Source organism: Theobroma umbraticum, unplaced genomic scaffold (genome assembly GCF_002168275.2).
Source record: "Theobroma umbraticum cultivar Fairchild unplaced genomic scaffold, ASM216827v3 scaffold_50.0, whole genome shotgun sequence".
Lineage (NCBI taxonomy): Eukaryota > Viridiplantae > Streptophyta > Magnoliopsida > Malvales > Malvaceae > Theobroma > Theobroma umbraticum.
Genome location: NW_018397261.1, coordinates 4137443 through 4158353, shown reverse-complemented (window position 1 = coordinate 4158353; position 20911 = coordinate 4137443). Strand labels below are relative to the sequence as shown.

At 36.4% G+C, this 20911-nt stretch overlaps 3 protein-coding genes across 3 annotated transcripts; all 3 read right to left on the bottom strand.

Annotated features, from left to right (window-relative positions):
* Positions 1 to 6: 6 nt before the first annotated feature.
* On the bottom strand, positions 7 to 2856 carry LOC110418346 (glutamate-1-semialdehyde 2,1-aminomutase 2, chloroplastic-like). The gene is made up of 3 exons (XM_021431040.1): positions 2541 to 2856; positions 1471 to 1644; positions 7 to 1119 (listed from the first exon to the last, which is right to left on the bottom strand). Exons 1-3 carry the CDS (start codon positions 2724 to 2726, stop codon positions 52 to 54), a joined length of 1428 nt encoding a protein of 475 aa, XP_021286715.1. The 5' UTR covers positions 2727 to 2856; the 3' UTR covers positions 7 to 51.
* Positions 2857 to 5506: 2650 nt separating this feature from the next.
* On the bottom strand, positions 5507 to 8563 carry TPD1 (tapetum determinant 1). Its single transcript, XM_021431029.1, has 4 exons — positions 8472 to 8563; positions 7317 to 7623; positions 6949 to 7053; positions 5507 to 6113 (listed from the first exon to the last, which is right to left on the bottom strand). The coding sequence occupies exons 2-4, from the start codon at positions 7393 to 7395 to the stop codon at positions 5770 to 5772; spliced, it is 528 nt and encodes a 175-aa protein (XP_021286704.1). The 5' UTR covers positions 7396 to 7623; positions 8472 to 8563; the 3' UTR covers positions 5507 to 5769.
* Positions 8564 to 10446: 1883 nt separating this feature from the next.
* Positions 10447 to 20153, bottom strand: LOC110418335 (protein MICRORCHIDIA 7-like). Its single transcript, XM_021431028.1, has 21 exons — positions 20018 to 20153; positions 19328 to 19824; positions 18403 to 18477; positions 18237 to 18271; positions 18072 to 18150; positions 17593 to 17685; positions 17412 to 17496; positions 16519 to 16594; positions 15675 to 15803; positions 15250 to 15348; positions 15039 to 15140; positions 14169 to 14330; positions 13983 to 14078; positions 13297 to 13348; positions 13112 to 13223; positions 12911 to 12984; positions 12410 to 12780; positions 11826 to 11920; positions 11646 to 11733; positions 11213 to 11335; positions 10447 to 10940 (listed from the first exon to the last, which is right to left on the bottom strand). Exons 2-21 carry the CDS (start codon positions 19788 to 19790, stop codon positions 10851 to 10853), a joined length of 2499 nt encoding a protein of 832 aa, XP_021286703.1. The 5' UTR covers positions 19791 to 19824; positions 20018 to 20153; the 3' UTR covers positions 10447 to 10850.
* Positions 20154 to 20911: the final 758 nt, after the last annotated feature.

The window sequence follows — 20911 nt, the reverse complement described above, 5'->3', positions numbered from 1 at the left end:
AAAGCGGACAGGATCAACAACCAGTTGTCAAAATATAATGCAATCGACACCTTAAATCATGCCAAGAACCTTCTCAGCTGCTGCAATTGTCTTTTGAATGTCTTCAGAAGAATGCGCCAAGCTTGTAAATCCAGCTTCAAACTGTGAAGGTGCAAAGTATACACCTTCCTCCAGCATTCCCCTATAAAACCTCGCAAATTTTGCTGTATCACTCTTCTTTGCATCGTCGAAGTTGTATACAGGCCCTTCTGTGAAGAAAAATCCAAACATCCCACTAATATACCCTCCACAGATTGCATGTCCTGTCTTCTTTCCAGCATCTATAATGCCTTGAACAAGTTCTCCAGTGATCTTATCTAAGTATTCATAAGTTCCTGGCTCCTTCAACCGCTTAAGGGTCTGAATCCCAGCGGTCATTGCCAATGGGTTGCCACTCAAGGTCCCAGCCTGGTACATTGGCCCTGCAGGTGCTACCATCTCCATAATCTCCTTCCTTCCTCCATATGCACCAACTGGCAGACCACCGCCAATTATCTTCCCTAGAGTTGTTAAATCAGGAGTTATGCCAAAATACTCCTGAGCCCCACCATAAGTCAAACGAAATCCAGTCATCACTTCATCGAAGATGAGGAGAGCACCATTTTCCTTGGTTAGACGACGTATGGCTTCAAGGAAGTCAGGTTTAGGTGGAACGAAGCCAGAGTTCCCAACAACAGGCTCAAGAATAATTGCTGCAAGTTCTCCTTTGTTACTGTTAAAGAGATTTTCCACAGCTGATATGTCGTTGAAAGGGGCAGTTAGCGTTTCAAAAGTGGCTGCTCTGGGAACACCAGGAGAGTCAGGCAGCCCTAGGGTAGCAACTCCACTACCTGCCTTGACAAGAAATGGATCAGCATGGCCATGGTAACAACCCTCGAATTTGATGAGCTTTTCTCGACCAGTAAAGGCACGAGCAAGGCGGAGCACACCCATGCATGCTTCTGTACCAGAGTTTACAAATCGAACCATTTCAATGCTAGGAACAGCTGAGATTACCATCTCTGCCAAAACATTCTCAAGAAGACAAGGAGCACCAAAGCTGGTTCCTTTCTTCATTGTTTCAGCCAGGGCTGCAAGGACCTGCAGATATATGCAAGTCCATGGAGAACTGTTAGTACATCAAGATAAAAATTCAGCAATTATTAGTCTCTTCTCTATATTACTGACCTATTAACTCTCAGTTGAAAGGGTGATGCATCCCATATAACAAATGAAATTCAAAATTGCATATGCATATGAAGCTATCAAATCATAGCCAAACAAAATTAGTATGAAGATATTCATGAACATTGAACTTATCGCAGTTATCAATAAAAATCATAAACAAGATTAAACAGAAGGAACTATGCAAGGTGCTCAGCACATCAAAACAGTAAAATACAAACAAGATATCAATATGTTACAAGGTAAATTCAGATCAAGGAAGAGAACCTCATCATCTGCATGACCAATTATTGCTGGGCCCCAGGAGCCAACATAGTCGATATACTCGTTCCCATCTATATCCCACATGTGAGAACCCTTAACAGAATCAATCACAATCGGTTGTCCACCAACAGATTTAAAGGCACGGACAGGAGAATTTACACCTCCTGGCATCAAATTCTACCAAAAAAGTTTTTCTTACAGGAGTCAGTGGACAAAGACTTCAAAAAGAATCAGTGAATAAGGTATAAAATAGGAAAAGAAAAGGTCGTGACAAAACACTAAAAATTACCTCTTTACTTACAAATCTATAAGGCATAGGATTAAAACTAATATCAATGAAACACTTCACATATCATTTTTCCAATTAGATATACAAGTCCAAGTCAAAGTTAACATCATTCGCCTCCTGTATGCACTATACCTATCACATCATTTTCCTGATACGATTTCAAAAATTTCTTGCAGTTGCAACACAATTTTACTCTGTTCCCATGGTACCATTGCAGTAATGAGCAAGGACCAAGGAGTAGCATCCATAATTCAATACAGAAGTAAAAGAATTAAATGCAAAATAGTTCCTCTACAGCATGCCATTATAGTCTCAATAGAAAGCTATAAAGTTGTTGATATAAGTATTTATCATATGCATTTCATGTCTTCTATAAGACATTGGTATTGACACTTAAATACTAAATCGTAGACGTACCAAAAATGAAAAACTGAATAGTATGCAAACAAACCCATTTAAACATGACCAATTGAGTTCTTTCAAGTTCAAATTTTGCTTAATCCGAAGTTAGAATGTAACTAATCTACATCTACCATACTAAATTTGTTCCCAGCAAATTTTCTTCTTGATTCAATTTAGCCCAGACATAGTATAATGAATTCATTTTCGATTCAGTTCACCCTTTCCACAACAAACCCAAATGGGACAAACCAATCAAATGACTTGAATTTTAACAAAACCAAATAAAAAAAACCATTAAAAGAAAGTATAAGCTTAACTTGTCAAGATTCAAACAATCCACGAGGAAGAAGAACAGGGCAGAAGGGGAAGAGTTGATAATTACCTTGGCAGCATTGAAAGCTTCTTCAGATTTTTGAAGGGTATAATTCTTCTTCTTATCTTCAACAGAGACGGTCATTTTGACGCGGAAGCCAGAAGATCGTTGAGAAGGAAGTGTTTTACAAAGCTTAGTAGAACAAGATAGCCCCAACCCAACTCCAACTCCAACTCCGCTAATTGAAGCCGCCATTTTTTGCTCTGTTTCTTTGTCTCTCTCTGTCTCTGTCTCTCTGTTGCTCTTATTTCTTCGTGATCGTCTCGTGAGTCGAGGAGAAGATAAGAAATACCCAAACGGTAAAATTGTAAGAAAGATTGGCCACCAGCTTTGGACTTTTGGGTTTGTATACGCCTTGTGGCTATGCGCCGGGCAGGTGGGTGTGGGTCAATAGTCAAAAGCCTTTTCCACTTCTAAGGTCAAAGTTTGTCGGCCGGGGTTTTTTATATGCCTAAAAGAACAAAAAAGGCCCATTTAGCCCAAGTTCAGTTTAATTTGTGTTATCGGGCTTGGCCATTCCTGTACAAGAAGCCCATGAATGACTCTGGCCTACTAGGCCCGGTTTCTTTATGGGATTGAGATATATTCTGGTTTTAAAAATCTTTTTCAAACATTGCCTGCTCTCACTCTCTCTCTCCCTCTCTCGTCCTTGAACAACATGCACCACTCCAAAGCCAAAGTACTGTCCAAAAATTCTATACCCAAAGCCATCAAACACAGCAGTGACGAAGAAAATCGCAATACAAGTGCTATAATTTGAGAGAAAGGTTGATCTTCCGGTATTGACTTGACTCTAATGAAGACTATTTTGATTGGTTTAACATGGGAATGTTCATGGCTTTAGATTGGCCAAGAGGAAGCTTGTTGGGTTGGCAAAATCATGGTCGCATGGTGCAGAGTGAAATTAGTGCCTAGATTGACAAAGCAAATTAAATAAAAAAAAAAAGAGAGAGAAGATTTGAGAGGTCTACCACGTAGACATGTGACGCCAACCGTGAGAAGTTGTACGTGAGGATTTTCAAACCTTTAAACCGGTTGCTTTTAACCCATCAATCCATTTGCCAAAATCCTTAAATTAGTTTCAAAAACCCTTAAGCAGGTAAAAAAAACACCTTAAAATCGATTTGAGAACCTTAAAACCATAAAATTGATTAAAAAATTTTAAATCTAGTTCAAAAATCCTAAAATCGATTAAAAATCATAAAATCAGTTCAATAAAACTATTGAATCAATTTAGAAACCTTGTTCAAAAAATCCTAAACTCGATTTACAAGCTCTAAAACCAATTCAAAATCTTAAAATCGGTTCAATAAAACCCTTAAATTGATTTCAAAACCCTAAAACTGTTTCACTAAAATCCTAAAATCGATTCAAAACCCAAAACCAATTCAATGAAACCCAACAAAACCTTAAAACTAATTCAATAAAACTCTTGAACTAATTTAAAAACCCTAAAATCAATTTTAAAAAATCCTATAATCGATTTTAAAAAATCCTAAATCAATTCAATAATCCTTAAACTACTTTAAAACACTAAAAGCAATTCAAAAAACCCTAGACTCGATATGAAAACTCTAAAATCGATTAAAAACCCTAAAACTAATTTGAAAACTGTAATACCCTATATTTCATATCAGATATGAATGTGATTGTTAATACTTATATAATAATCCAAATCTATCGCAAACAACTTGAATTTAAACTTTTGAGGGCTAGTTTAGGTCCAAAAAGCTTCTAATTTAGTGCTTAGATTTGGGTTGTTAAAAATTATATCAAAGTTTATACCAGTTCGATGTGGACTTTTACATTACTTTGATAGGATCAATCTTGATCCCATTAATGTAATGTGTAACCTTGATGAAGATATCAAGGATTTGACTGAGCATTTCATATTAAATATAAATGCAAATGTTAAGACCTATATAACAATCTAAAACTTTTAAATGTTACGTAGTTTAGACTTAAAAAATTATTAAACCAGTGATTGAACTTGGATCATTACAGAAACACTAAGACTCTAAACCTAATTAAAAAACCCTAAATCTTTTTTTCTCCTAATCTTTGTATGGATAATGAAACCCCCATCATTTCATTTTAACAGCATGCAATCGATTGCCATTATCACCTTCAAGACTCAACACAACCAAATAAAGCAAGTTGACTGTAAATATCAATTTTTAATTTTAATTTTTTCTTCATTGATAATGTTTAATTTTACTCTTTATTTGGATACAAGAATAACATAATATTAAATAAATTATTGTTTACATCAACTACAAGAATAAAGAAACACTTGACAAAAGTTTATGGATGGGGTAAGAAAAAGGACACAAAAAGAGGACGGAAGATTTTTATTTGTGTTTCCTTCGCAATGGATGACCCTATTACGTATCAACCCAATGCAGGAGAGATGTACCATCCGCTGTAGCAATCTTGCCTTGTTATTTTTGTTTGCACATAAAAGAACAAACCATAACATGAATGGCTATAAGACCCAGTACGTAGAAAATCCCCATGTAGATTAAAGGGGCTCAAATGACTATCGGTTGATAAAAAAAACCAGGGTATCTGTGTATCACGAACAATCACGTTACGGCAAGGAGAGAGAATAGAGAGAAGTAATAAGGAAACAAACTGCACTACCAGCTAGCAAGGGATGCGATGGCCTTTTCTCAAATTTCACATAAATCCAAAACAATCAAAAACTAACAAAGCAAGGAGCATCAGAAGCAGCATCCTTCATTCATTCATTCGTTCGTTTTTCAGTGTCATGATCAAACAACAGACTTTGATACAAAAACATTCTCTAATCACAGTTTCATTTCTCGCATATTGCCTCAAATATAGTAGTAACTCGTAGCTACAATCCATATACCACATAACTATTTACAAATGCCACAACCAAAATGCATGGCCGCTCCCCATCCAACAAAACCCCTTCAGCTCACCGAATATCATCTGAGTTTCCTCCCTATCTCCGCAAAGCCATCGACCAAATTTCACAAGACAAACACTTTACAGTATATATCAAACCTCTAATCAATCAATCTCCCAAAACGACTCAAACCAGTAATGACATAAACGCTAAAGCAGAAACCCCTAAAACCAAAAGGATCATAAGGGGAATCTAGGTATCAAGTGTCTTAGGATATAACCAGTCCCAATTTAAGTGGCCTTTATATCAACACTGCTAGCTGTTCAATCTTTCATAGCTTGGTCTTCATCTTTATTATGATTACTAAGAACAGACCACGCGGGAGACTGAAAGAGGGTAAAGGAAGGTATTAGCATATTGAAATGAGAGTGTCCCACCATTAACTAAAGGCTTGCCATCGTTAACAAGGCAGTCATTATAGCGAATGCGCTTGAATATTCTGGGGTTGATGAGGCGAGCCGAACTAAACCAGCCACAGTTTAGGTGAATTCCAGAGATGTCACAGCCACTGACGCACACGTTCACGATCTCCACAGTGTAGGTTGGTATGCCACTTGGGAGTGGGGCTGTGGGTCCCTGATTGATCACAATATCAGCCTTGGTACACTTCTCTCCCCAAATTCGGTTGGGTTCCTCCATTGCTGCTCCTGGGTACAAAAGCAGAAAAAAAAAAAAAAAAGGCTTTTGTATTAAAATTGAGATGGTGAAAGGCTAAGCTATCAAAACTGGTCCACTTTCTTTATAGCAAATCAATAAACAAATGTAATGTGAAAACCCACCAACCCAACCAATAAGGGGAAACGTCTACAGACAAAATACACTTTTTAGGAGGGTGATTCACAGGAGTTGTAGGGTAAAAGAAACCGACCAAAATTTAACCCAAAAGACTTGGTATTGGGGGACACAACGCAAATTGCTTTAAACTTTTTCATCCAACTTTTCTTTTTATTGAAAATGAAAATTCAAACAAAGCTTTGAGTTAACTCTACAAGCACTTTTCTTCAAATATTAATTAAATAGATTAAAATGACAGGCTAGCATGAAAAGATGCTGCTAAATAGCGCACTAGGCACAGAGCAGCACCGATCGCAGTGGGCTAAAAACATTAGGCTTTCAATTACGAAGAGAGCAAATGAGACTGATAAAACTTTTGATGGGATATTAGGACCCCATCTTAAAGATACTTTCCACAGTAACTGTATCATTAAGGTAAAGAAACATGCCATAGGTAACAAACGGTCCACGTTAGCTTCAACCATGACAAAAAAAAATACACAGTCTCACAGACGTGCACCTCTGACATTGAAACCGTACGCTTAGGTATTGAATACAAAACTCTGGCATCAAAAACCGGCCGTCCCAGGACCCCGCCACAATCGAACACAACAATAAGAACCCAGAATAAAATACTGTACCCTTCTGTTCTTTTTTGGCATTTTACTATGAAGAAAAAAGTGGGTCATTTCTCGTTTCATCACTTACCACGAAGAAGCTTGCGGTGTGGCGTAGAAAGTGTGCTGTTCCATTGCTTGATCCTCTGCCTCAACAGCTTCAACCCGAATGAAGAACTGATGTTTTTACCCTGACCTGCAACAAAAACCCAAAAACAAATTGAAAAATGAGTATAAAATGAAAGAAATTAGTTAAAGAAGACCCAGTTTTCTTTATAATTTAATAATGAACAGAAAGAGACAAACAGGAAGATAACAAGGAATTTAGAAGAAAAAAGAAAAACATGGAGAACCCCCCATGTTTCTGAAAGAGAGGTCTCATCCACTTTCATAAAGAAAACAAAATACTAAACTAATATACAAAAATAAAAAGAGTATCTATGCATGTAAATCACGCACCTGAAAAAAGCGCGACGAGGAAAAGGAATAACACGGCAAAGGAAAACGAGGATAGTACCAAGAGGAATCGCCGATTCATCGGTGAAAGCAAAATGACACCAACAAAAAACCCTATATCAGATTCTCTTCTACTTTTTCTCTCTCGGCAAACAATATCTAAAAGTCAACGAGTAGACTCAGGAAACTTGAATCAGGTGAGTAGAGCCACGAGTGGAAGTACGCTCAAAACGCCATAGTCAAAAATGGCAGAAGAAATAAAAACAGTAGCGAGGAGTGTCCTCGGCTGGCTGTTTCAGATACTGTAAATCTGCATCAAAATAGCGTTGAAGATATATATATATATATAAGAACATCACATTCACATCCATCCATCAAAGTCAAAAAAAATGGAAAAATAAAAAGGATATGAAAAAACAACCGTCAGATCAGAAGTAGGCGGTTCAGATTTGACTAGAACCAAAAAGAAGGCCTACAAAGCCTACTAGGTTTCACGAGTTATACTTCCAGCTCGAAAACAATCACCCCAAAACGACGGCGATTCGTACCAGACCTCAAACAATGAGTTTCAAAAACCATTTTATTTCAACATCGTTTTTATTTTTTTATTTTTTTTGGAAACCAAGTGTTTTCTGGGTACAAAAAGTGGCAGTTCTTGAGATAAGCGAAACAAGTGTTTGCAAAGAAAAGGAAAAGAGAAAACAAAAAGATCAGTGAAACTTAAAAATAAAAATAAGCATGAAAACTAAATTCCAAGTGAAAAAAAATACCTAAAAAAATGAAAGAATAGGAGTAGTGGAATTTACTGAGCAGTCGACAGAGCAGTGAGTACAGTGCACAAACAATGCAACAGCGATGCAGAAGAGAAGCAGAGAGGCTAGAGGGAATTTCTCATTTTTTTTTTATTTTTGGATTTGCATGAATAATAAATTAATAGGTTAGATTTTTTTTCATATTTCCTTTTTTATTAAGTATATTTGAAGAGACAAAAATTGCAGTAGAAGATCGCGAAAGACGGAAATGACAAAACAGAAAAATCCCAAAAAAGTTGTTCGCATTGATTGAACTACAATCCAAATTTTTACTACAAAGCTAAGCATTTTTTGCTTTACATTTTTCGATCGAAGAAGGCAAAGAGAGAGAGACAGAGAGCTTCACCTCTGGAGATATAGATGGGATCGATCGCAGAGTACAATCAACTCTGAAACGCGTGCGTTTTTTAGAGAGAGAAAGAGGGGGTTAGGGTTTTGTTTTTTTCTTTAATCCGTCGATTTGTATAGCTCGAGAATCGAGTTGAGACAAAGAGAGAGGAGGAAGGCGAAGGAGCTCCGGGTAATTTATAGTTGGAAAAAGAATTCGTTTTTGAATTTCCCAACTTTTTTTTTGTTTAACTTAACCCTGGTTAGAGGTGCACGTGGCGTGTTAAAAATTTAAAAGATGATGATGAAAGGGTTGATTAGATCAGAGTGTGGGGAAGTTAAATTGATCATTTCAGGTGGCGATGTGCGGGCGGTGGGGTCAGGGACAGAGTCACGTGCGGCCAAAGACAGAATTATTATTGGCGTTTTAAAGGGAGAGAATATTTTTTGTATTAGGATGAGGAGATTCGATGACACGCGCCTTTAATAAGGAATGTTGATGTGGGCATAAAAACAAATAATATTTCTTTTTGTCCTTCCCGGCTGGTCATGCTCATTGACTCCCTGTCTGGTTTGTTGGTTTCTGCCTTTGCTTGCTGGGGTAAGGAAGGGTAACACGCTTTGGGAATTAAGGGAAATGACACTGTGAGGATCTAAATGTTTCCCTAAAAATGTAACTTGTCCGTATATTGCCTAATGTGGCAGATTTTCATTCCCATGTTGACACATTGCCACCTTTATCCTATTGAATGATCTAACATGTTTTGTTTTTGTTATCTTATTAATTAGACGCCTGCTGGCTGGCTATTGCATGTTTCTAATCAAATTAATTAAAGATACAGGAAAAATGCTCTTTCCCTTCTCGTATATATTACCAAACAATAGTTTTTCTACGTCGATAGTTAAGAATTAGTAAACAATTTCTTTTTATAATGGTGTTAATGCTCAGAATTCATAGACAAAATATTGCATCATCAGAAAGGGGGGAAGGAGATGATCCGGTTAGAAGAAGTTGACAAAAACAATGCGGGTTGATGTTAGACGATACACGAGAAAGGAAAGAAAAAGGTCAAAACACCAATGGGGTAAGAGACGATTGATAGGGCATGTGAGCGAGTGGATTTCCACATTTGTATGTCTTTTGGGGACCCGGAATGAAAAGGTAGAGAGGCTGAGCTTTTGTAGCAGTCCCGAGAGAGAGAGAGGGAGGAGGGCTATGGGACCTTTGGGTACTTTTTCTTTTCCATGTTTTTGGGGTTTAGAGACTAAAATTAATTACGCTACAAACGCGTTGTTTCTCTTTTGAGATCGGACACACATTGTCATCATTTGCCTACAAATATTGCTGTCAAGGTAGGTGGTGTTGTCCTCGAGCTTGCCTGGACAACACACAAAGACACACTGGTCAGCTCTAAACATCCAACGGAGAGGGCCTGCGGCCTGCCACTAGCGAACCCTTTGTCGCTGCTGCTGCAGCAGCCTCTACGCCCCTTAACCAAGTACGACTACTACTAATACTAATAACCCAACTTCACGACACACCATGCGTCCTTTATGCTACAGACATGCATACCTGCTGATGTATTATTTATTAGCAGACTGCACTCAGTGGAGAGGATCACGGTTGTGACCTAACAGCAGTGAACTAGTTGTGACGAATATTAAGATAAATTTATAATAATTAAGAGGTCCCTTGCACCTATGCTGGACACTTGGGAGTGCTTATGTTATAGGATTTCAGTCCATTTGAATTTTGATTTTTTTTTTCTTAATTGATTATGATCTCGTAATTGCGTATGTATTATCATCTCTTACCATGCAAATGAATTTTGGATTAGAGTGCGGAATAAATAAGAGAACGGTAGAACAAAAAATGGTATGGAAATAACCTTTCTTTTCCCTTCAAACAGATAATTAGATGCTCCTGGACATTGTTTTCTTTTTATCATTTAATTTCTTTCCTCATCTTTCTTTGTAAAGGATAACTCTAGTAGTACCACCATTGAACTGTCACACCATACCAGGGCGAATGTTAGCTAATTAATTTCATGGAGTACAGATCATGGCGGGATACTTTACACGTAATTTACAATTTATACAATTCCGAGCCAATATGTGGAATGACACCAGTAAACAAAAATTGATTTGTGCATCTAAGCCCTTGGAATTTCCACATTTACATAACATAAACCAATCACAACCACCAAGAAAAGCCTGTATAATGGTTCTACTAATATGTTAGCCAAGTTAGAGAATATCGAGCTACCCGTAGTCCAAGTTACAAAAAGAATTGCTGTTTGCTCAACACCGCATCAGATGACAGAATTCATGAATCACTTATCTGTGCTTGCTAGACGGAAGTGAAAGCATCTTGCCACCAAAAATAGAGCTATACGGGCTATCGGGGTTCTGGCTTGAAGTTGGAAGATTTCCTCATCTCCAGCAACTTAACTTTGTCAATCAACTCTTGGATGGTATTGGATGCGTCCTACAGTACCAACCATTCCCAATGTCAATGAGTTGTCCCATCCAGGGGAAAAAATCCAAAAAGAAAAGATAAATGCAAGAAAAAAAGTTGAAGTGTTTTTAGCCTCAGGAGAGAGGTGGGGAAAGAAAGGGGGACCCTAGAATGAAACCTTCAGCTTCTTTGTCAAATATAACTCGACAAAGAAAATTAAATAAGAAAGCTTCAAATGACAAAATAAATGCAAAAACTGCAATAGCAATAGGAGGGGAGAAAGAGAGTGAAAAGAATATAACCTTTAGCTTTTTTCTCAAGTTCTCTTCCTCCTTGTCTCTTCGATCCCTCTCCTCTGAGAATATGTTAATGAGACTTTCTTGTTCAAAGTTCAGTTGTTCAATTTTTTCCTGTGCCCCTTTCAGCTAATAAAATGATACCAAAGAAATTAACATAAGTGTAACAGACCAACAAATATAAGTTTTATCAGTACCAATTAAAGAAATGGGAAGGTCAAAAGGATTCTTGCAAAACATAAAACCAATCAAGAGGTCTTCCAAGTCACAACAATTACTCAAGATCCCAATCGCAATAACCCTCACAATTTACTAAAGCATGTTTACACGCTAACCACAGAGCACTAATACAAGCAAACTATCATGTAAATCACAAACTAAATTTATTGTCACTTAAATTCCTACTATTCCTGCATTCTGACTGGAGAAGGCAGCTTACCTCAATTTCAAGTGATTCACAACGATTTCTTTCTTGCTGCAAATCATTGAGCAATTCACATTGACGCTTTCCCTCATATTTCTCTAATCTACAGAAAGAATAGGATCTTCTATATTAAAGTCAGGTCAGAGCAAAAACCATAAAGTCTAATAGATATGTTTTAGAAAGGGAAAAAAAAACCTTTTTTTCAATTCACAATTCTCCTGTTTCAACAGCTCGAGAGCATGTAAATTGGTTTCTGAATGGGGAAGCTCGGTGTCATTAAGACCACACTCCTGCTATTTGAACAAAAGTGATTATTAAACACACACACACACATGACAGAGCAGAAAGATCATTTAGCAAACGATAAACTACTTCAACACAAAAATAAAATGCATGCACATGCACATATATATATGAAAGAGACAGGCTAGAACCATCAAAAGGCTAATTGCTATAATATTTGCCAATAACACTGTAAAACTAGCACCCATTTAGCGACCCACAGGAAATTATTTTTCCCAAGCATCTACTCGCTTCAATGACTTAATTAAATTGGCCATCTTCCAGGACTACAGAATTCAATGCAGCTTTAATTTTTACAGAAAATCTCCTTCAACCAACCCTAAAAGGCAGGAGCTTCAAAGTGGTGTAGAAGTAACATATGCAATCAGGTGAAAATTAAAATGCAAATGGGAAATGTAAGATTCATCAAATTCTTTAACCAAGTAATGCTGCAAAACAAAAACTTGAACTAAAGATAAGCTAAGTGTAAAAACAACCTTTGACTTTGATCGAGTAACAAATTTTTGACTGCTGCCATTAGCTTGTCTCTCAGGTAAGACCTCACACACATCATCACTGACATCCTCTGTAGAAGGGGAAGTTGGTTCTATTGACCTTAATCTTTTTCCTGATTTTGTGAGGTCCTTTGTACTATTATCTATTGGTGTCTTTTTCCTTTTATCACCCTTCCTTAGCACATGTCCACCATCCTCTGTTTCAGGAAATTCCTGACATTCTTTTCCTCTGTTTTTCCAATTTGAGGGCAAACACAACTTGTCTGAGTCTGAAGAGAGTCTCTTGCTGCTAGAAGTAGTACTCTTCTTATTCGATCGAGTAGGTCTTTGTGAATCATGATTGGGAGAAGAATCTACAGTATAAAAAGTATGAAGAGATCAAGTGAGTGGCTTACAGTTCACCATTCACAACCATGCATAAGTTTTAAATAGAGAGAGAAAGAGAGAGAGCAAATAATTGAAATAAGAGATCAGGTGGCATACCTCTGCCTAAAGACTGATCTATATTTTTCTTATTACGGCGTGGAGCATAGCCAATTTTATGACAATTTGTGGACCTAAACTTAAGCAGTTGAAAGTCATTAGTAATGATTTAACAAGGAAACAACTTCTGGGATCCAGAAGCAGCAGTCAAAAGCAAAGAAACATAGTTACCAATGGTATAACTAGAGTGGAACAACACACCAGTAAGTTTTTTGCATTTGTACTAGTCGTGCTTCAAGTCTTGCAAGAACTGTTGTACGCTCAAAACCCTGCTTATCATGAGCTGGTTCAACAAAATTAGCCTCCAAAACACCTGTCATAAAAATGAAGTGTATTAGAACATAAAACAGTAAACTTTCTAGGAGTCTCCAATGCTGGAAAAGTACCTATAACCCCACGACCATCACTCCCAGCAGCATTCCAAACCCTCCAAAAAGGCTGGAGAAGTGGGTAAAGAAAGGAATTAGGCAAGAATGTTGTGTGTGTATAAATAAAATATATATATCTATTTAATATTGATTCTCTCACTGGGTGCTCCATTAAAAAAATGCAAGTAAAACAAATGGCAAAAGCATCCTATCACATACTATAACAAGCAGAACTAACATAATACAGAAAAGAAGTTAGGCAAAAAGTACTGTTTTCCAAGCAAAATTAACAAGCCTCAAACTTTATCAATGAACAAAAAGTCAACTAAGGAAAGAAATGTAATCTCCAATGTAAAAATAATTTCAAGTTTCAACCATTGTTAGAGCAAAACAAATGCCTCTGGTTGTATCACAAACAACTAGTCAACTCACTAAAGAAGCAATGGTGATCTCCTAGCAAGTAAATTTCAACGTACTCAGAGTGGAACAGATAGATCACAAATCAAGGTGCCAGAAAAATGTAAAAAGTTTCTTCTTTTTCATCAGAATCAAGTCAAACATATTAACCAGGCATGGAGGACCTAGATAATGATTAGTGCAAGAAAGAAAACGTGGTGCAAAGTAGAAATGATCACATTTATGAAAAAGGAATATAACAGTATAAGCATTTGAGGCACAGTATTCAAAGCAAATAGAAAGCAAACCTTGATCAGTCGGTTTTTGTGATAAACATTAAAACCCTGAACATCAACATGATGTTTGGCATCTTTCACAAAACCAATGGTCACTACAGCAGCCAGCTGATGATAAAAATGCAAGAAACCACCATCAGACAAGCATACAGCAGAGAAAATCAAACATGAAAAATAATGGTATTATATATTTATTACATTCAAATCCTTAGGGGCCCCCTCAGCACTGGGATTCGGTCGATATGTTACCATCTCAGTCAGCATCATATCATTAACTATGTTGTGGTGCTCAACATCTTTCCCACGTAAAATTATTCTGAAGTTAGGGTGAAGTCTCAAATAAAGTATTGATGCATAACTCTGCAGAGTGAACACCAAAAATTAACTAAAAATCAAATAATAGAAGCAAAAAATAAATGTGTTGTTTCAAGCTCAGCACAAAATCAGTAGAAGGCAAGTAAAGCATCCAAATTTTTTGAAATCTTCCACATATTTGAACCAAGTAACAACAAACAACAGGTTTCATTTTGGGAAATTTTTTCCATTTTCCATCTCCAGTATATAATTAAGTAAATAACCAAACTTTGAAACCTGTGTTTTCTAACTTTCTAGAAAACTAGACAACAATTTGAAATTGTTCAAGTTACCCATAATACATAAAAACAAGTGCTTCCAAATTTAGTTATCTATCTTGATTGATAGATCACAATTAGAGTAAAAGTGACGATGGAAACTATTCAACATTTTCGAGAAGAAAATAAGCCCTAAACTTCTGATCCAACTTAGCAATAATCCCTCATGAAATTACCCCACTGTGTTCAAGTTGTGTAGTTCTCTTAATCATCACTCTATTTTCCTTCAAATCTCTTCTTCCTCTTGTTAACTTTACATTTCAACATAATAATGCACATTCTCCTTTCCATTGATAATAGCTAAAGTTAAAAGCAATTAGATATGGCTCCGTAAAGAGCTCACTTACAGCTAAGGCATCATCAAACACAATTGGCCATAATCAAAGGGAAAAATCAAAATTTCTGCCACTAAAAACTGTAAAATGATGTTAATTACCCTCAATGAATGTCTATATGTCAGAAAGTGCCTAGAGTTTGGAAACTCTTTTGCCATTTGTATATTTTTCTCATCACGGTTAACCCCTCTGAGTTGGATATCCTGCCAACAATAATGCACCACGTATTTAACATCAAACCTACATTCTGTTCATATGAAAATTTTTTAATAGTGAAAAAGAAAATAATAATCCAGGATATCTGAGGCGTACATGTGGATCAGCATGAAAATCAAGTTCCGATAGCCCTTGGTCATCCTCCCAGAGATTATATATAATAATGCGTGTACCATGGTCTTTCATCAGATTGAACTACATGCAGGAAAAGGAAATTATTTACCACAATCAAACAAGCACTAAATATAATGAAGATTCACGCTTAACAGACAAGTACGAAATCGATAACTTACAAAACAATGGACATGATGACACTAGGGGAATACATTGGTAACAATGCAAACCAAAGAGAAGAGAGCTTGAGCAAACTACTTTTGCAACACCTATTCAACAATTCTCCTTCTACTGACATCAAATTGTGCTCATTTCTTTTTGCTCATCAGGACAGGTTTTTAAACCCAGAAAAGCAATATTTTGGACCAAAACTAGAAGTAAAGTTGTGAGAGGAGAACCAGAATTACCTGACGAAGGAGGTCAGTTTCACTGGAAAACGGAGACCATTGTACTACAGTATCCACATTTCTATCCCAATCACTGACAGTAGATCGTATTATCTTCTTCCATTCTCGTTGTTGCCATTCATAATCTAGCTGCTCATTTCAATCCACATAATGATTAAAGTAAACAACCAGAGCATAGTTTCCATAATAGCTTATCAACTATAAGCACATCACAAACTAAGCAACGCAGAAATATATACGAAACTTGATCTCCCCAATTCTCCTTTTTCTTTTTCTATCTTAAAGTATATGATGATCCCATGCATGTATTACATTAGGCAAATGCACAACAGAACATACTTCCCTTAAGCACAGATTATCTAAACTTTAGTTTTTTGCAAGGACCCATAGGAGCAACACCATAAATGTACATCCTCACAGAGAAGAATGGGATGATTGAGCAAAAACTGATTAATTCCATAGTACAGAGTAGAATGAATCGGTAACTTATTTCATTCAAGGCAAGTTGAAGAAAGGCATAATGTCTGGAGCACAAGCAACTTGAATAAAAAAATTATACCTGAGAGAAGCTATGAATACAAAAACTGACATGCTTCAAGGGGTAAGGATAGAGCAAAAGACGATCAAAGACAAATCTTAACATTCTCTCAAGCTTGCATGTTGATGAAACCAGAAGGTGCACCTAAGAGATAAGACTAATTCTATTTCATTGAACCTATATTTGCTTGGGTTTAAACCTTATAGTGATTATGTTTGTGTTTGCAGACCCCATTCCCAATGCAATAATAAAGACCACCAGTATATTCATCACAAAGACACAATACAAAGTTCTAGTTGACATTACCATTGGTACCACAATGTCTTCCTTTCCTGTGCTTGTCAAAAATGTGTAGGACAGCAATCCAATGCTCTGTGTGGGGCTAAAAAAAACCAGACAATTCAATTTTTTTGCAGTGACAAAAAAAAAAAGATTAAAAGGTAATTCAAAGAGGAGGCGAAGAGTTCTTTTGGTATGCCAAAAATAAAAACAAAACATATAATACAGTAAAGATAGCAGATATGCATGGAGAGCAGAAAAAAATACACAAAGATTTGAACAGCTTTTCTAAAATTATAGAAACCTATTCCCTATAAATAGACTTGCCAGACAAAGCACCACACTTTTGGAACATTTACACGGCCTATAAGCTAAAGATACATCCCCATTCACTACAACAATGTGTCAGTGCCAGTAGAGAGAGTTATTTAGTGAAGATTATTACAAAAACACAGTCTCACCAGGAAAATTGTTTGAAAATTGATTTGGAAACTGACTTCATAATAGTTTTCCAACAAGATGACAACTTTGAATATAATATTGTAATGGTTACAAAGTAAATATATAAATAAACAGCAGATAGCCTTTTCCTAACCTCTCTCTCTCTCTTCCTCTTTTTTTCTTCTATAATTTCCCCCCTTTTTTAATCAGAGGGTGTTTGGGAGGATGGTAATCTACATAATATATTCCTCATTCTTCTTTCAATATATAACATTTAAAATCTATGATAATGAGAAAAACATGAACAGGAAGACTTTACAACCACTGAAACTAACTCGTTATCAAAAAAAAAAAAAAAGGATGCAATACAATGTTTATTTTAATAAAAATAAGCGTTTACTTCAGCAATGCGGGACACTACTACAAACAATTGAATTAACAAAGATTACTCTAGCCAGAAAGTATTAAGAAAGACTAACTGTTTTCCATCTTTTCCACAACACCGGGAAAACACAATAACATCTGCACCAAGCCTCATGGTACTAGTCTTGAATCCATTGCCATCTGTAGAAAAGGAATACAAGAATAATAAGTTTTCTATGTGGAAGAAATAAGCAACTATAAAATATCTTTTCCAAAAGAGTAGTAATTACTAATTACATTGTCCAATGGTGTTTGCTACTTTGCTTTTTGCAGAATATCCAAGAGACATGCACCGACGCATTTTATCAGGATCCATCCCACCACCGTTATCTGCAATGAAATGCAATAAACATCCAAAACTTATTATGTTATCAACACAACAATGAAAATCATGGTTCTTTAAAGACCAGAGAAATATGTAATATTATACATACAACATTACTAAAGGGTGAAAAATCTAGTTAAATAGAATAACTATTTTCAGTAGCACAAGTAGAAATCAGAAAACTCAAAATGCAGATAGTAACAGTACGCCATTACCTTTCTAGCCCATCCACACTATAATGTTTTCATAACAAATAAAGATATATATGAACTATAACATATGTAGCCAAAATAATATTGCTCTATGTGTAAGTGCAGGGGAAGAGTGAGCAAAGGACACAAGCCAGAATAACTATAACAAATAAAAATAAATATAAGCAACAGTGTGGTACCTTCAATTAGCAACATTTTATTCCCATCTTTCTTACTTTTGAGCATGTCTATATTAACATATGTAGCTCCATTGCAGACCTGAAATAAGAAAATGACAATAATCGTAAAATTTGGAAAAACGAAAGGAAGTATTACACAATTGAAAGAGCGGTGGCATCTAGTACCTCATCCAAAGAGTTATCCAGAAGTTCCGCAAAAGCTGCAGAAGTAAAATTAAAGTACATAGTCAAAAGAACAAGAAAACTTTAATAAGAGAAAGAGGCTCTAGTCATCTAGTCAGAACAACTGAAATGCATAGCAAAGATATATATATAGGTTAGATGATTCTACCTCCTAAAGCCCATTTATGACTCGTTGCATTGGAATGTAGAAATTTTGGATGAACCCTGACATGATCCATGCCACCTACAAGTCAAAAGAAATAAAGGACAGAAGCATCGCACAACATCAATATACAAAGAAAAAACAGAGCTCAACATGAGATTTGAGCCAATGGATGCATAACGAGGAAGCAAGAAATACAATGCTCAAGAGAAAGGGAGATAGGTAGGGATAGGAAAAACTATCCCTAAGATGAGTATGGGTATGATATATATAGAATGCCAAGTTAGGAGGAACTTGGAATTGTGTTACACACTTATATGCAAGGGTTCTTTATCCATTGCCTATTTGAACCCAACCTCCCTGTGAAAATTCAACAAAATAAACGCAACTAGAAGTCTGCAAAATCTCTGCAAGTTCCAATCAATTTTCATAAAATTTCCAAGTTGGATATTCTCAATATCTTCAGGCTGACAGAGCCTAATCCTTCGGAAACCTTTCACACAGGGTTCATCAAATTTTAGGATCCACATAATTAAATTAATAGATTAAAATTTCAATAAATAGCAAAAATATCAAGCAATGAAAAAGGAAAAACGCAGTGCCAGGTAGAGGTGAAACATATCTCATACAGCAATGCAAAATTGCAAATGCAGAGACCTCACAAACTAAGACTTTGCTCAAAACTCGTAGATTCTCATTTTCCAATGGCAAACGATAACATATATTAATAAAAAATTAAAAATTGCAAAAGAAAAGAAAAGAAAACTCAAAATACTTTTGTTTCCCAGGTTCCAAATTTGGCAACAAATTAACATTGCTATCCATTGCAAGCAACACTTATCATTCAGTTCGAAGTGAGCCACACTAACAACTGATCTAGACATATAAAGAAAGACATTTAGCAATATAATAGTAATAACAATAACAATACCTGAAGATAGATCCCAATCAGCAGGAGGAGTTCCATCATAATCTCCAGCCTTCCAAAACTGCTTGCAAAGCACACTCGAACTCAAACTCAAACTCTTACTTGCCGCCGGTTCCGGCGGCCCCTCCGTCTCGGGAACCTCCGCAACCGCCATCTCAGAGGCCAACGGAACAGGAGCCGGATCATCGGGCGGTAGAGGAGCCAAAAACCCCAGCGGCAGCACAAAATCAACGTCATTCACTTTCCTCTTCTTCAAAGCAATACCTTCGAGTGCTTCCCCTCCAGCAACGGCGCCGTTTGCATTGTCGTTCTCGTCCGGATCGTCTGAGTCGTCGCTCGAGTCGGACTCGCTGCTACTGCTGCTCAGCTCGATGACCGAGGCAGGTATTTCCCGTACTACACCGTTCGTTTTCCGGCTTTGTGCGCTTAACGTTCCCATAGCCTCTTCCTTCACGCGAACGTCCATGGATTGGCAGCCAAATAAAAAAACAACCGAAATTCTAAGAAAAGAAACAAAAAATAATTCAATAAAAGGAAAAAGAGATCCAATTTTTCGAGATTCGTTAACCGCTTTTGCATGCGCGATTTGAAAAAGGTGAAAGAAGAAACAATTTTCTTATATTTGCTTGTTGGAACAAACTTTGATTTTTAAAAAAAAAATGAAAGAGAAAGAAAACAAAATAGAATGTATACCGCTGGGATTTGCTTGTAGATGTTGGCTTCTGTGTTCGTGTATATTGAACCAGTCGAAAGGTGAAATCTCGTAGGAGAGGAACGGTCGGTCTCTTGTTTCTGCTTTGAATTAATATGTTGGCTGATTGTTTTATTAGAGTGGAGAGACAGAGAGAGAGGTAGAATTCTACACGAGTTTAACTTTATTACTTGTTAATTAATCCTAGTTAATTAATCACAATTAAATTTATTTTTTTTTAAAGGACGGAATTTAATGGAGTTAGGAATCTTGCTTTATCTTCAAGTATTTTTATTTGAATACCAGCTAAGACTATTATATTTCCTTATATTTTGTTTCATATATTTTTTGCCATTATTTCTAATGGCTTTTCATTTTTGTTATGGATCTTTTCATTTTCATCCTTCAATCTACATATTGGGCATTTTATATTACTTTTCCTTCTCTAATAAATTTCAGTTTAGCAAATGGTAACATTTAGGTTGTGTGGATAATTTTGTTGGTGAAAGGACCAACATTGAATGTAAAATCATTTTATATCGTGGAAATTCAAATTGATTTTGTAGGAATGATTCCTATGACATGAAGTTCTAGCAAGTATGAGCTTTATTATTTTCGTATGCTATTAGCACAGAGAGGAAGGTAAGGATACACGAGAGAGGGGTGGGTAGCTTTCTCTTGTTTGGGTTTTAAGAAATAAGGATTGCAAGCAAATGGATTGAGCTTTTTCTTTTCTTTAATTTTGCTGTTAGCATGTTCTTTTAAAACTATTGACGGGGTTGAGCTTTCTTGTATTTTTGTGTCTTAACTTTGGATGCCTATGGCTAGTTTAGGTTTCCATGCTTAATGGCATAAGTCTTTCAAGATGGACAATGGATTGGTTTTTGTTGTTTGTT